Source organism: Festucalex cinctus, chromosome 5 (genome assembly GCF_051991245.1).
Source record: "Festucalex cinctus isolate MCC-2025b chromosome 5, RoL_Fcin_1.0, whole genome shotgun sequence".
In the NCBI taxonomy this organism is placed as follows: domain Eukaryota; kingdom Metazoa; phylum Chordata; class Actinopteri; order Syngnathiformes; family Syngnathidae; genus Festucalex; species Festucalex cinctus.
This window is the reverse complement of record NC_135415.1, coordinates 30,558,918-30,571,037: the sequence shown is the minus strand read 5'-3', so window position 1 is coordinate 30,571,037 and position 12,120 is coordinate 30,558,918. Positions and strand designations below refer to the sequence as shown.

Genomic DNA, 12,120 nt, shown 5'->3' with positions numbered 1-12,120 from the left:
AAAAAAAAAAAAGTCATTTGAGAAATTCATTGTAAAGTTGACAAACTCCAAGAAAGTTCAGGACATTAAATACACCATGAAGTTCACACGATTTCATCCAAAAAAATAATGAACTGGTTAGTTTAATCTTTTTTTGCTGAAAAGAATCGTTAGGAATCTCAATCAAAATTCAGGAACCAGAATCGTCCAAATGGTACTGCATAATGCCGGACTTGTTGGAAAGTACCTTACAGCCGGAAAAATAACCACTTTGCAGTAAACACTATCATGGAGCTCAAAGCCTTCCAGCTCTTCAAAATAAAACACTAATTTCTGCATGGAACTTTCACCAATGTGTGACAAATGGACAAAGTATCCTTGGTCTGGACTTTATTCATACATTTTTGTATTTAACAAAGAATAAAAGAAAAAAATCAGCTAGACCAAAATCACACTTTGCCACATTCACTATTTCAAACATAATGAGGCAAGAAAAACTAACTAGTATCATTGAAGCTTACATAAATCCACTTCTACTGCTTCTTGTGTCAGAAACATCTTTGTTGCCTTTCTGAATTGAATTGTAGCTGTTCAGGGGGGCAGTATAACGAAGGGGATCCCAGGGACCAGAATGCATCCAGATTCCTCAATCTCCTACAGAGGCGGCTCCATCACTCAGGTGAGCTCAGATTGTTGGTAGTGCTTTTGTTGCTTTTTCCCCATTATGACTATCTTAGCATTTTAAACCCACATCTTTTTTTCTTTATTTTATTTACTAATATGTATCGTACTTTTTGGACAATACCTTACTCCGGAGTATAAGTTGTACCACTCCAAAAAATGCATATGCAGCAAGTTGCTCTGGAGTATATGTCCATTTTTTTTTGGGGTGTTTTTTTTTTTTTTTTGGGGGGGGGGGGGGCAATAAATTCATTGTACAAAAAAAAAAAAAAAAACATGACCATGAGCTCGCCGCCCCCTAAAATCTTCGTCCTCACTGCGGATGCGTTCGGAAGTACATGCTGCTTCACTCCAACCTTTCAGAAATTCTGAGCATTGTTGAAATGTGCCTTTCAGTTATTCAGAATACTCCCCCAAAAAATTAGTGCCATAGTCCAGCGCGTCAGGCAGTAGAAGGAAAAGAAACAGTTGAAGCGCGAACTGCTGATTGCATTCGCAAATTCGTGGGAGGCGAGCAGACTCTTTGCGCGCACACACTTTCAGAGGCCAGAGTGAATTTCATACATTTCATACATATCCCATGTTTACTTCTGCAAACATGGTGGAAACTTTGAAATCGCTAGTTCACCTGGGAAGCTCCACAATGAGAAACAGACTAAAGCATATCATCAATTTCTTATCCCAAAATTACTGTTGTTTGGTCTTCCCCAAATTCCTTCCGAATTCGCATAACTTGCAGCCATCGTGTTAGTTCGCAGTGATTCATGGCCACAGGATGGAGCACAAGACAGAGCAGTTGTGAGGTCAAGAGGCAGCCCGAGTGCAGAAACGACTGGATTTCCCAGCAGCTGTGACATAAGCAAAGCTCTGTCTGGTCCCAGTCACCCTAGCAACAAGTACATGGTGTGCCGTGTCTGTACCTATTAATTCTAAGCAAGCCACTGTAATGTAATATCCAACTGGCTCAATCAGTCCGTGAAGACAGATTAGTAAAGCAAAAGTGAGCCATGCGCAAGCTGTTGTCTTGTGGCACATCATTTATTTGCCATCATTTATAAATAAAACATGTTTGTGAGCAAGCAGACGCACGAGTCCGGCACTCTCACCCCTCACCCGTTACTCAAATTCTACAAGAATTGGAAGAGACTTCTTGGAACTCCTGAACAAGCTGAAATGTGATCTCTTCTGGCTACCCATCCCAGTGTGGATCTATGTACTGATATATATATATATATATATATATATATATATATATATATATATATATATATATATATATATAATATATATATATATATAATATATATATATATATATAATATATATATATATATATAATATATATATATATATATAATATATATATATATATATATAATATATAATATATATATATATATATATATATAGTTTATAGATATATAGTATTTTCTATGTTTACATATCATTTCGTATCCAAGTCGGTTCAAGACACATCTTTCGATACTTCATTTCTGCGGAAACGTTGAATGGTGTGGGCTGCATTCTTGCAAGAAAAACTGCCATAAAGGAGAATAAACATGAAGATATAATAATATGCAGAAGAATAAGATGTGACTGCTTTGCTTCACAGCAGTCCCATAAATACAGATTAATGTATTGCTTGTGTTTGATATATATTTATATGTGAAGATTACCTTTAAAAAATAATGGCATATTAAATCACATTTGCAATATTGAAGCAAACAAACTGCAATTGTTATTATTATTTATTTTTTTTAAAGCTAGCTAGCTAAAAAAAAAAAAATCAATATTAGCTTTTGCCATCTTAACCAATTTTTTAGTTTCACCATGTCAGTTCACCCATCTGCTTCTCAGTGAAATGATGCATATGGGTCTTTATTTCTCACTGCGTCCGCAGGGGACACCGGCTGATGTGCTATATAAGGGAACGATAACCCGTCTGATCACAGAGGATAGCGCTAGCCGTGCTGACAGGGAGCGAGACGACGCATTGTCAAAGGGTCATGTGGTCTACGAGGGAATAAGTGGGCACATCCTCACATATGACCGTGAGTATTTTACACAAAGCCAACAATGTCTGTGCAAACGATATCATAAATGCTGAATAGAAGAAAAATGTAAATGCAACCCATTTTTCATAATGCTGAATTCTTCCTCTTTGGAATGTGTAGGTCCAGTTTCTCAAACCTCGAAAGATGAGGGCAGGGGGGCAGGCCAGCCTGGTGAAATTCTTGGCCTAAAGCGTCCTTACGATGTCATGGAGGGAGGCATCTCCCGAGGTCTGCCTATGAGGGAGTCACTGTCTGCCTCCAACTGTGAAGGTAGCCGCTGCTAGAGTTGATCTTGTTTGACCTTTTCAAGATTCTACCTTTTCAGTATTGAACTAATTTTGCCACTTGTCCCATCTCAGGTCTTATTGGTCGAGCCATGCCTCATGACAGGGACAGTCCACACCACACACCTTATAAAGATGCTCACCACATACGTGGTTCCATCTCGCAAGGTAAAATAACGATTATTAGCCACCGATCGTTCATAACATCGAGTCACTTTTATCTATATTTGCTAACTAGTGTATGAGTGTGCAAAGGCTGTCTTACTCATTCATTTTCTTGAACCCAAATTAACACTGAAATGATTGTTTGCGGGCGGCACGGTGGTCGAGTGGTTAGCACGTCCGCCTCCCAGTTCTGAGGACTCCGGTTCGAGTCCAGGCTCCGGCCTTCCTGGATGGAGTTTGCATGTTCTCCCCGTGCCCGCGTGGGTCTTCCCCGGGTACTCCGGTCTCCTCCCACATTCCAAAGACATGCATGGCAGGTTAATTGGGCGCTCCAAATTGTCCCGAGGTGTGCTTGTGAGTGTGGATGGTTGTTCGTCTCTGTGTGCCCTGCGATTGGCTGGCAACCAGTCCAGGGTGTCCCCCGCCTACTGCCCAGAGCCAGCTGAGATAGGCGCCAGCAGCCCCCGCGACCCTTGTGAGGAATAAGCGGGCAAGAAAATGGATGGATGGATGATTGTTTGCAAAATCTACATATCTTGAAATGATATTTGGTCTTGGTGTTAGGTATACCACGTCATCTGGACCCTCAGGAGAGCTACCTGAGAAGGGAGGCGAAGCAAATGAAAAGAGAGAACTCTCCACCACGTGGGGCCAGTTCACTGTCGGACTCAATGAAGGGCAGGGAGGCGATGGTGCCCACAGTAAAGGAGGCCGGGCGTTCCATTCATCTCATTCCCAGGGAGGAGCTCAGGCAGACGACCAAGGAGGGCATTTTAACATCGGTAAACATACCACCAAAATGCACCAAACATTTTTTACTTTTTCGTCAAATGCCTGATTACATTTTCCTGTTGATATTTCTTTTCAGGGAACACCCATGAAACAGGAGGCCGCTGGCTCAGGTAAACGACACGATGTTCGCTCCATCATAGCCAGTTCGCCGCGCTCCTACCATAACACGCCCCCTCACCTGGAGATGCGGGCAGAGAGGGGACGCTACGAAGAGGCGCCCAAAGGACGCCCGAGTGCAGTGGTCAGCACCGCTAGCCCAATAGCTCGCTCTTCTCCCCTTACACTAGCTTCAGAGCAGGGTGGTAAATCCCATCATAGCCCAGTGGGCTACGAGGACAAAGGCACCTTAAGGAACCCTTACCCTGGACCGTCCCACCGTGGCTCACCTCTTTCAAGGGAGGCAAGTCAAAGGCAACATGATGGTGAGGACATTTGCTTCATTGTTCCTTCGTCTTCAAGATGAAGAAGTATTTCACGTCGAATGTTAATGGCACGTTTGATCAATGTGTTCTGTTTTCTCCAGGCTCCAGTAAGAAAGAACCTCAGGAGCGTAAAGCCACACCCACCCCGAGGGAGATGAGCGCTACCAAATCTCCTCTCCCGGGGGTACCTGACCAACAGACGTATGAGCGTCTGTTGCAGGGCCTCGGAGCTGATGTTTACAGACAAATCCCTTTGGCCTTCGATCCTGCAGCTCTGCCTCGCGGCATCCCCATTGACCCAGGTACGGTCGCAGCAACTGCATTGCACGCCGCACATACGAAGGTTGAATGAGTTATGGGACGCCATTAAATCTTCTCAATGTCAAGTTGTCAACATGTGGAATGTTTCATTTGGCGATTCTTAGCCCTCTATGAAGAGCTATTTCTTTCTTTCTCCTGAATCCAGCCTACTACCTGCCTCGCCATCTGGCCCCCAACCCGGCATACCCTCATCCCTATCCCTACCTCATCCGGGGCTTTCCAGACACAGCAGCCCTGGAGAACCGTCAGACGTTGCTCAACGACTACATTACTTCCCAGCAAATGCACCAGTGGCCTGCAGCTGCTGCTATGGCTGCCCAGCGCTCAGACATGCTAAGGGGCCTTACGCCACGAGATCAGCCCCTTCCTCTGCCTTACTCTGCAGCCCCTCGTGGTAAGACCACTTTGTTGGTGTTCATTGACTAACAGATTATCGGCACCCCACAATTTTGTATACAAATGAACTAGAGCTGTTGAAGATTAGGTTGTTTTTTTTAAATTAAAATATATATATACACATATCCACCCGTCCATCCATTTTCTTAAATGCTTATTCCTCACAAGGGGTGCCGGAGCCTATCCCAGCTGGCTCCGGGCAGTAGGCGGGGCACACCCTGAACTGGTTGCCAGCCAATCACAGGGCACATATATACGTATTATAAATAATATAAAATATATTGTAAAACATATTACAATAAAATAATAAAAATAAAAATATTTAATAAAAAATATTTAATAAAAACATACATACATATTTAAAGAATATATATATATATTTTTTTTTTTAATGAAATTTTTTAACCCACTGCTTTAAACCATCACATGCTTATTTACCATTAAAAGTTTTTTTGCTCTCCTCTTCTTCCCTCCTCTGTTATAGGAATCATTGATCTATCTCAGGTGCCGCACTTACCTGTCCTGGTCCCTCCCTCTGCAGGGACAGCCAACTCCCCAATGGATCGCATCACCTACATCCCAGGGGGAAGCACCACCTTCCCTGGCAGGCCTTACACCACTCCCCCAATCTCACCCGGTATGATGTCTCATACCAGTAACTGGTACCAGTCATACCAGTGATCAATGTTGATGTAACAATTGCTTCTCTGTTTTTTTTGTTTTTGTTTTTTCTGCAAAGTTGGGTCCTCGCACATGAACAAGATACAAGGCACATCCTCTTCTTCAGAACGTGAGCGTGAACGAGAACGTGATCGTGACAGAGACCGGGATCGGGAGAGAGACCGAGAGCGGGAGAGAGAGCGTGAACGGGAACGAGAACGGGAACGGGAGCGAGAACGAGAGAGAGATCGCGAAAGAGATCGTGACCGAGATAGAGAGCGGGACAGAGAAAAGGGTGGAGCAAATGTGGAGCATGCCCCCATTTGGCGACCAGGTGCGGACTGACTTTTATTTTTGATTCTATATCTGTTAACAGAAGTACAGGACGGGGCGGGGGAGGAATATATTTGTGAACGCATGCCTACCTGTTTGTGTCTCAGGTACAGAGCACAGCTTGGCAAGTAGTAGCAGCAGTGTGAGACCTTCTTCCCAGCCATACAGCCACCAGCATTCCCCAGTCTCCCCTCGAACCCAAGAGAATGTGCAGCAAAGGCCGAGCGTCTTGCACAATACTGGAAGCAAGAATCTCTCTACCGAACACTCCAGTTCCTCCGTGTTACGGTAAACTGCAGAACAAAACATGGAAATGTCAACTCAATGGACAAAGGCACTCACGGCAAGAATGTTTTTTGTTTTTTGTTTTTTTCCTTGTCAGATCCATAACGTCGGGACCCTCCCGTTACCAAGGTTACCATAGCCATCTTCAAAGGACTGGTTTGCCCCCTGAGGCCTATGCACCCGCACTGGACTCGAGCATAGCCAAAGAACAGAGTCGTGATGGCAAAAACAGAGGACTACCTAAACAAGTCCAAGACCAGCATGGGCCCACGAGCAAGTCCGACCCCAAGATGTCCGGCGGCAGCCAGGGGGGGATATACCCCGGTCCCTATTCCTCAATTTCAGGACGACCGCCACACCTGCAGCTGGATAACCCTCCTGGCCGTGGAGAAAGCGGTACACCTGGTCGGGACAAGACTCAAAACAAACCGATGTCCATTCAGGAACAAGAACTCAGAGCACTCGGTAAGACCGCCATGACTGCGGCCAACTTCATAAACGCGGTTATTATGCGTCAAATTTCTTGTGAAATGCGGATGCCAAACGGGCTTGCTTGTTGCCAGCAGCGCCACTGATGGTAAGATGCTGTGGATCCGAGGGGACACGCCCCCATCAGGTGGTTGGCATTATCAAATCAGCCCTATTCAGTTACATTTTTTTTCTTCAATTGTTATACTATAATTTCTCTTTTAAAACATTCTTTACGAACTTAAAGACCACCAAGGGCGCCCTTTGGAAAAACAAAAACTCTTGCATACCCAAATTCCACTTAACTGGCTAAGATTAAATGAAGAATCTGATTGAGAACTGATGCAATCTTAAGTTGTGACGTTGTATATTATTCATTGAAGGAAGAGCAATATCCCAGGTGTCCTTTAAGGTGTCAGCTTCAAATAGTGATTGCTAATCAGACATCAAGTCAGAAAATCACTTCATTTCTTATTTTCATCGTCTTTACGTCTAAAGATTTGTCAGAAAATTCACGCGTTCGCAACTCACTTTAAGCGTAAAAGTTTAGTGACTACAATTAAAATTCAATTGTCTGTTGAATTGGCAAGTTTTTTTCCTGAGCTAAAACCAAACCCCAAGCAACCTCCACGACCCCCCCCCACACACACATGTAAAAAAAAAAATAAAATAAAAAAAATGTCAATATTCTTGTTTGTCATTTTAAGTGTTACTGTCATTCAGCTTATAAAAAGGTCTCTCTAAGACTCAGTGACCTTTTCATTTCACAATACCCAAAATCCTCAAGCAGCTGTTCTGCTCCACAAGTTTTTAACATTCATGAAAAAAAAAAAAAAAAAAAAAAAAAAACTGTCCTATGTACAGGGTTTCAGTGGGTCATTAAATTGATTAAAAGGCCTTAAATTGCATTGAAAAGCATCAAATACAGCGTTGAGGCATTAACAATTTAAATATCGTTGATGTAAGACCATTGTTGTTGATGTTTTATTTTACATACAATCCATAACAATTTAGCCATAATGAAAGTGATAATTAAAAACATATGTATTTGTGAGGACAGATGACTACTGACTAGATTTAATTTACAGTGAATTTACAGTGAACTAATATTTGAACAGTTCCTGAACATTTCAGTTCCATATCTTTTTCCTAAGCTATTGGTTGCTATGATATGGACATTTTAAAGATGCAAGTACCAAAACTTTATTTATTTTTTTGGTACACGAGGACCCTTTTGCCAGAGTCGGTCACATATAGGCACAAACTGGCGTTTTCGCTGTCATGACGAGACTGTCATGTATCACGCATTGATGCATGATACGAACAAGCAGCTGGGACCGGTAGAACAACGTGATATCGCATTTTGGGCGATATCAGAAATGTGTCAAGTTGATACGAAGACGGATATGCGAGCCGGGATGTAATGGCATGTAAAGCAGTGAGAAATATAAAAGGGTTTTACATTTATTTTTATTATGAAGTGTGATGATATACAATGTAATAAGAGTGTGGCAACTGTAAAACTTTGAGATAAAGTGATCCTGAGTGAACGAGTAACTATAATGTTTGAGGGAGGAATACCCGTATAAGAAAGTTCCGCTAGTGTAGCTTCCAGTTCGAGAGGATTCTGCACTAATGACATCATAAAGTGCAGACTGCAGAGAGTAAGAAAGGCTAAGAAGAAGTTTTTAGATTGCTTCCTTTTTGCTTCAGCACATCTCAGTTGCACAAAATGTCCTTGGCAAATTCTTAAGAGTTTTTTTTTTTTTTAACATAGAAGAACTAGCTTTAATTTGTAGCTGTATAGCAGTGTGAGACAAATAGCTGCATTAAAGTATGTTATTTGGATAATAAATTATTTTGTTCTAAGCAGAATAGGTGGAAAGAACATCAACAAAGGATCAGAAAACACTGTTAACCTCGACCTCTTATGACAGCCAAACCTGCTTAAGGATTATTCAATTTTTGTGGATTCATTGGGTTCCTACTCTTTCTTTCTGGAATTAGGATTATTTTATCCTTTTTGGTGATGGTGAGGGGTTGACAAAGATTTTTGTTACCTTTGATTGGACATACAAAAGCACATTTTACTGTGATTATTGTTTGTTTGTTTGTTTGTTTGCTTTTGCCTCACCACGTTTGGTTTGAACTTCCAGCTCAACAGAAAATGGAGTCGCATGTTCTGTACCGTCCTCCATCTGAGGAGAGGCTGTCCCCGGGTCAGAAGCCACCTTCTCCGGTTGTGAAAGGTAGCCAAAGGGTCGTCACCCTGGCTCAGCACATCAGTGTAAGTCCACACCGTCCGGTCGCCATTTTCCTAACGGTTTGTCTTGTGTTGAGTTTATCCCGCAACAACTTGATGTCAACGCCGTTCTTGTGGCAACAGGAGGTGATAACGAAAGATTACACGAGGCAGAGTCAGCAGCAGCAGCAGCAGCAGCAGCATCAACAACAAGGTTACCACGGCTCGCCCATCCTGGACTTGACCCGCCCCCCCAGTGCCTCACAGCCTCCAGCCGCTTCCCAAGAATCTCCCCAAGTGACCCGCTACCCCGAGGGCCTCGGGCCGGATCGGAATAGAGACCGGTAAGGGTCGTTACGAAGCAGTAAACATGAGCGACCGACGGGTTGTGAAAGAAGAGCCCGCGTGACTGTTTTATTTCTGACGGCTAATAAATGTATTAATAGGCTGCGAGTGCTCACGTTTCATACACAACATGAGGCTCGTGTCTAGAAAAGGTCACTTTATCTTGAGTGCGCTTTTCAGGTCTCCTCCTCAGTCCAAGTCTTCACCCATCAGTGTTTCCAATGACTGTATTGAACCCGTATCCCCTGCTGGCGCCAACTCGGAGCCTGAAATCCAGGGAGGAGGGTCCTATTCGAATGAACAAGGAGAGCAAACGTAAGACAAAATGTTGCTGTGGAGCTCTTCACGAATATTGGCTGGAAAGAAGGATTTGTAGTCTTATTACGTGTATTTCATTTGCCCATCGGTTCCCCTCCATATTATGCGTATGTACTTTTCCCTCCCGCAGATTGGGCTCCCGTTCGCCTCCGAACGCTTCCCAGCCTCCGGCTTTCTTCAGCAAGCTGACTGAGAACACCTCCGCGATTGTGAAATCAAAGAAGCAGGAGATGAGCAAGAAGATGACCGTGGTGGGAAACGACAACGATTTTAGTGAGTGTTACTCGAGCGTAGTTTACCTTTGCACTCTGATAACGATTTCTAAGTGTGCATACTTTTACACTTTCAGACGCGGGTCAGCCTGGAACAGAAATCTTCAATATGCCGGCATCAACAACAGCAGGTCACTTTTTACCCTCTTTTGACATCACGACACAACCAGAGGAAAAATGTTCTCAATCTTTCTCTATCAAAGGCTTTTGTTTGTTTTATATCTCACACTTCCTGTTTACTTTCCACTGTTGTTGCTTAATCTTGTTGTTTACTTTCTGTCCATCTATTAAGTTTAGTGTTACAATTTTGTGAGTCAGCATCTTCTCTTCTTTTTTTTTTTTTTTTTTTTAATTGTTTCTTATCTGATTTTAAAAAAATAAAATAAAAAATCCACCCCCTGTCTTCACCAGGATCTGTGAGTGTCCGCAGCCACCCGGCTCCAGAGACACCGGGCAGCTCCATCGGTCTGGAGGCCATCATAAGAAAGGCCTTGATGGGGAAATACGACGACCAGCCTGAGGAACGTTCCCCGGCCAATGCTGCGAACGCACTCACGACTGCTCTGCCTGTTGCTCTGAGCGGAAGTGATGGACGACCAGAGGACAATTTCTCACAAGGTGATGAATTTCTCCAAACATGTACCGACGATTGATGTGTATTAGGTCGGCGTGTAACAAAAACCGGTTTAGTCTCAACTCATCTCAACTTTATTTATAAAGCACTTGAAAACAAACATTGCTGCATACAAAAGTAAGGTTGCTCCAAATGGAAGGCTCGATACTCTCTGAGCCTCCAATAGTGTTTGATTGACTCACCTGAGGCGTTGGAGGATCTCAGAGAGGTAAGATGGAGCAAGACCATTTATATATTTGAAGATAAATAGATGAATATTAAAAGAATTCTAAGTTGCACAAGCCGCCAGTGATGAGAAACCGGAATTGGGGTTATGTGCTCCCTCTTGTGAGCACCAGTTAGGAGACGAGGAAGGCTTGAGGGAGGACTGGCTGACTCCAAAATAAAGTGCAGTACTGTACAGTAATCCACCTGAGATGGATTATATTTTCTAAGTGCTGCTGAGAGAGGACAGTCTTAACAATGGCGTATTAGGGCCACGTATATTTTTTATTTTTTTTAGAGGGAGTGTAATATTTCGAGAAAAAATATACATATTATATATATATATATATATATATTTTATTTTATAATTGATATCACAAATCTGAGTTTTTCTCATAAATTTGTGAGCTTTATTTTTCTCAGAATCCTTTTTTTAAATCACAAAACTGCGAGTTTATTTCTCATAAATGTCTGAGTTTTTTTCTCGCAAATTTGCCACTTTGCAACGTCATAAATATACGATTTTGTGATTTTTTTTTCTCTGAATATTATTCTTCCCCCCAACAAACTGTTTTTTCTCGGAAAATTATTATATCTTTTTTTTTTCTCGCAAATTTTCCACTTTATAATATTACAAATTTGCGAGATTTCTCGTAAATCTTTTGTTTAGTTTTTTTCTTTGCAAATTTGCCACTTTGACTTTGTAATGTTGCAAATATACACATTTTTTCTTGTAAATTTGTGAGGTTTTTCTCGGAATATTATCCACCCTTGAAATTTTTTTTATATTTATACGTGGTCCTAATACACCGTCGTACTTAGCCAGCTGCATAAAATGAAAACAATCTGGAATTGACAGCAGCACCAATTTGCAGGTCCAATTTAAAATCACTGTCTAAAACCCAAGTTTAAGACTGCTTAAAAAAAATAAATAAAAAAAATAAAGTAGTTTGTGAGCCCCTGTGCTAAAGCTTTTCTGCATCTGCTACTTTATCTCTCTTTGTAGGTGGTGGGAAGCCCTCAAAGGGTGGTGGGCGATCGAACGGACGCAAAGCCAAGTCTCCTGGACCCGGCCTGTCAGGGGGTGAAAGGCCGTCGTCGGTGTCTTCGGTCCACTCAGAAGGAGACTGTAACAGAAGAACGCCACTGACCAACCGAGTGTGGGAGGACCGACCCTCCTCCACAGGTATTACACGAGTGTCTGCGTTGGATGGACCATGTTCCCACGCTATTCGAAACACACACACTCACAAATCAAATAAATG

The 12,120-nt window shown here is 42.5% G+C and overlaps 1 protein-coding gene across 2 annotated transcripts in view; it reads left to right on the top strand.

Annotated features, from left to right (window-relative positions):
• Nucleotides 1-12,120, top strand: part of ncor2 (nuclear receptor corepressor 2) — a 61,795-nt gene that overhangs the window by 47,468 nt on the left and 2,207 nt on the right. The window contains exons 27-45 of one of the 2 annotated variants that reach the window (XM_077521393.1): nt 567-658; nt 2,561-2,711; nt 2,835-2,984; nt 3,074-3,166; nt 3,728-3,945; nt 4,032-4,377; nt 4,479-4,679; nt 4,844-5,092; nt 5,636-5,731; nt 5,834-6,088; nt 6,195-6,375; nt 6,470-6,837; nt 8,997-9,127; nt 9,227-9,426; nt 9,608-9,742; nt 9,876-10,018; nt 10,095-10,148; nt 10,429-10,635; nt 11,862-12,041. In XM_077521393.1, the coding sequence (XP_077377519.1) occupies nt 567-658; nt 2,561-2,711; nt 2,835-2,984; nt 3,074-3,166; nt 3,728-3,945; nt 4,032-4,377; nt 4,479-4,679; nt 4,844-5,092; nt 5,636-5,731; nt 5,834-6,088; nt 6,195-6,375; nt 6,470-6,837; nt 8,997-9,127; nt 9,227-9,426; nt 9,608-9,742; nt 9,876-10,018; nt 10,095-10,148; nt 10,429-10,635; nt 11,862-12,041 (3,450 nt within the window). Of the gene's footprint in view, nt 1-566; nt 659-2,560; nt 2,712-2,834; nt 2,985-3,073; nt 3,167-3,727; nt 3,946-4,031; nt 4,378-4,478; nt 4,680-4,843; nt 5,093-5,578; nt 5,732-5,833; nt 6,089-6,194; nt 6,376-6,469; nt 6,838-8,996; nt 9,128-9,226; nt 9,427-9,607; nt 9,743-9,875; nt 10,019-10,094; nt 10,149-10,428; nt 10,636-11,861; nt 12,042-12,120 lie in introns of both variants that reach the window. The other variant, XM_077521392.1, reaches the window with a different exon arrangement.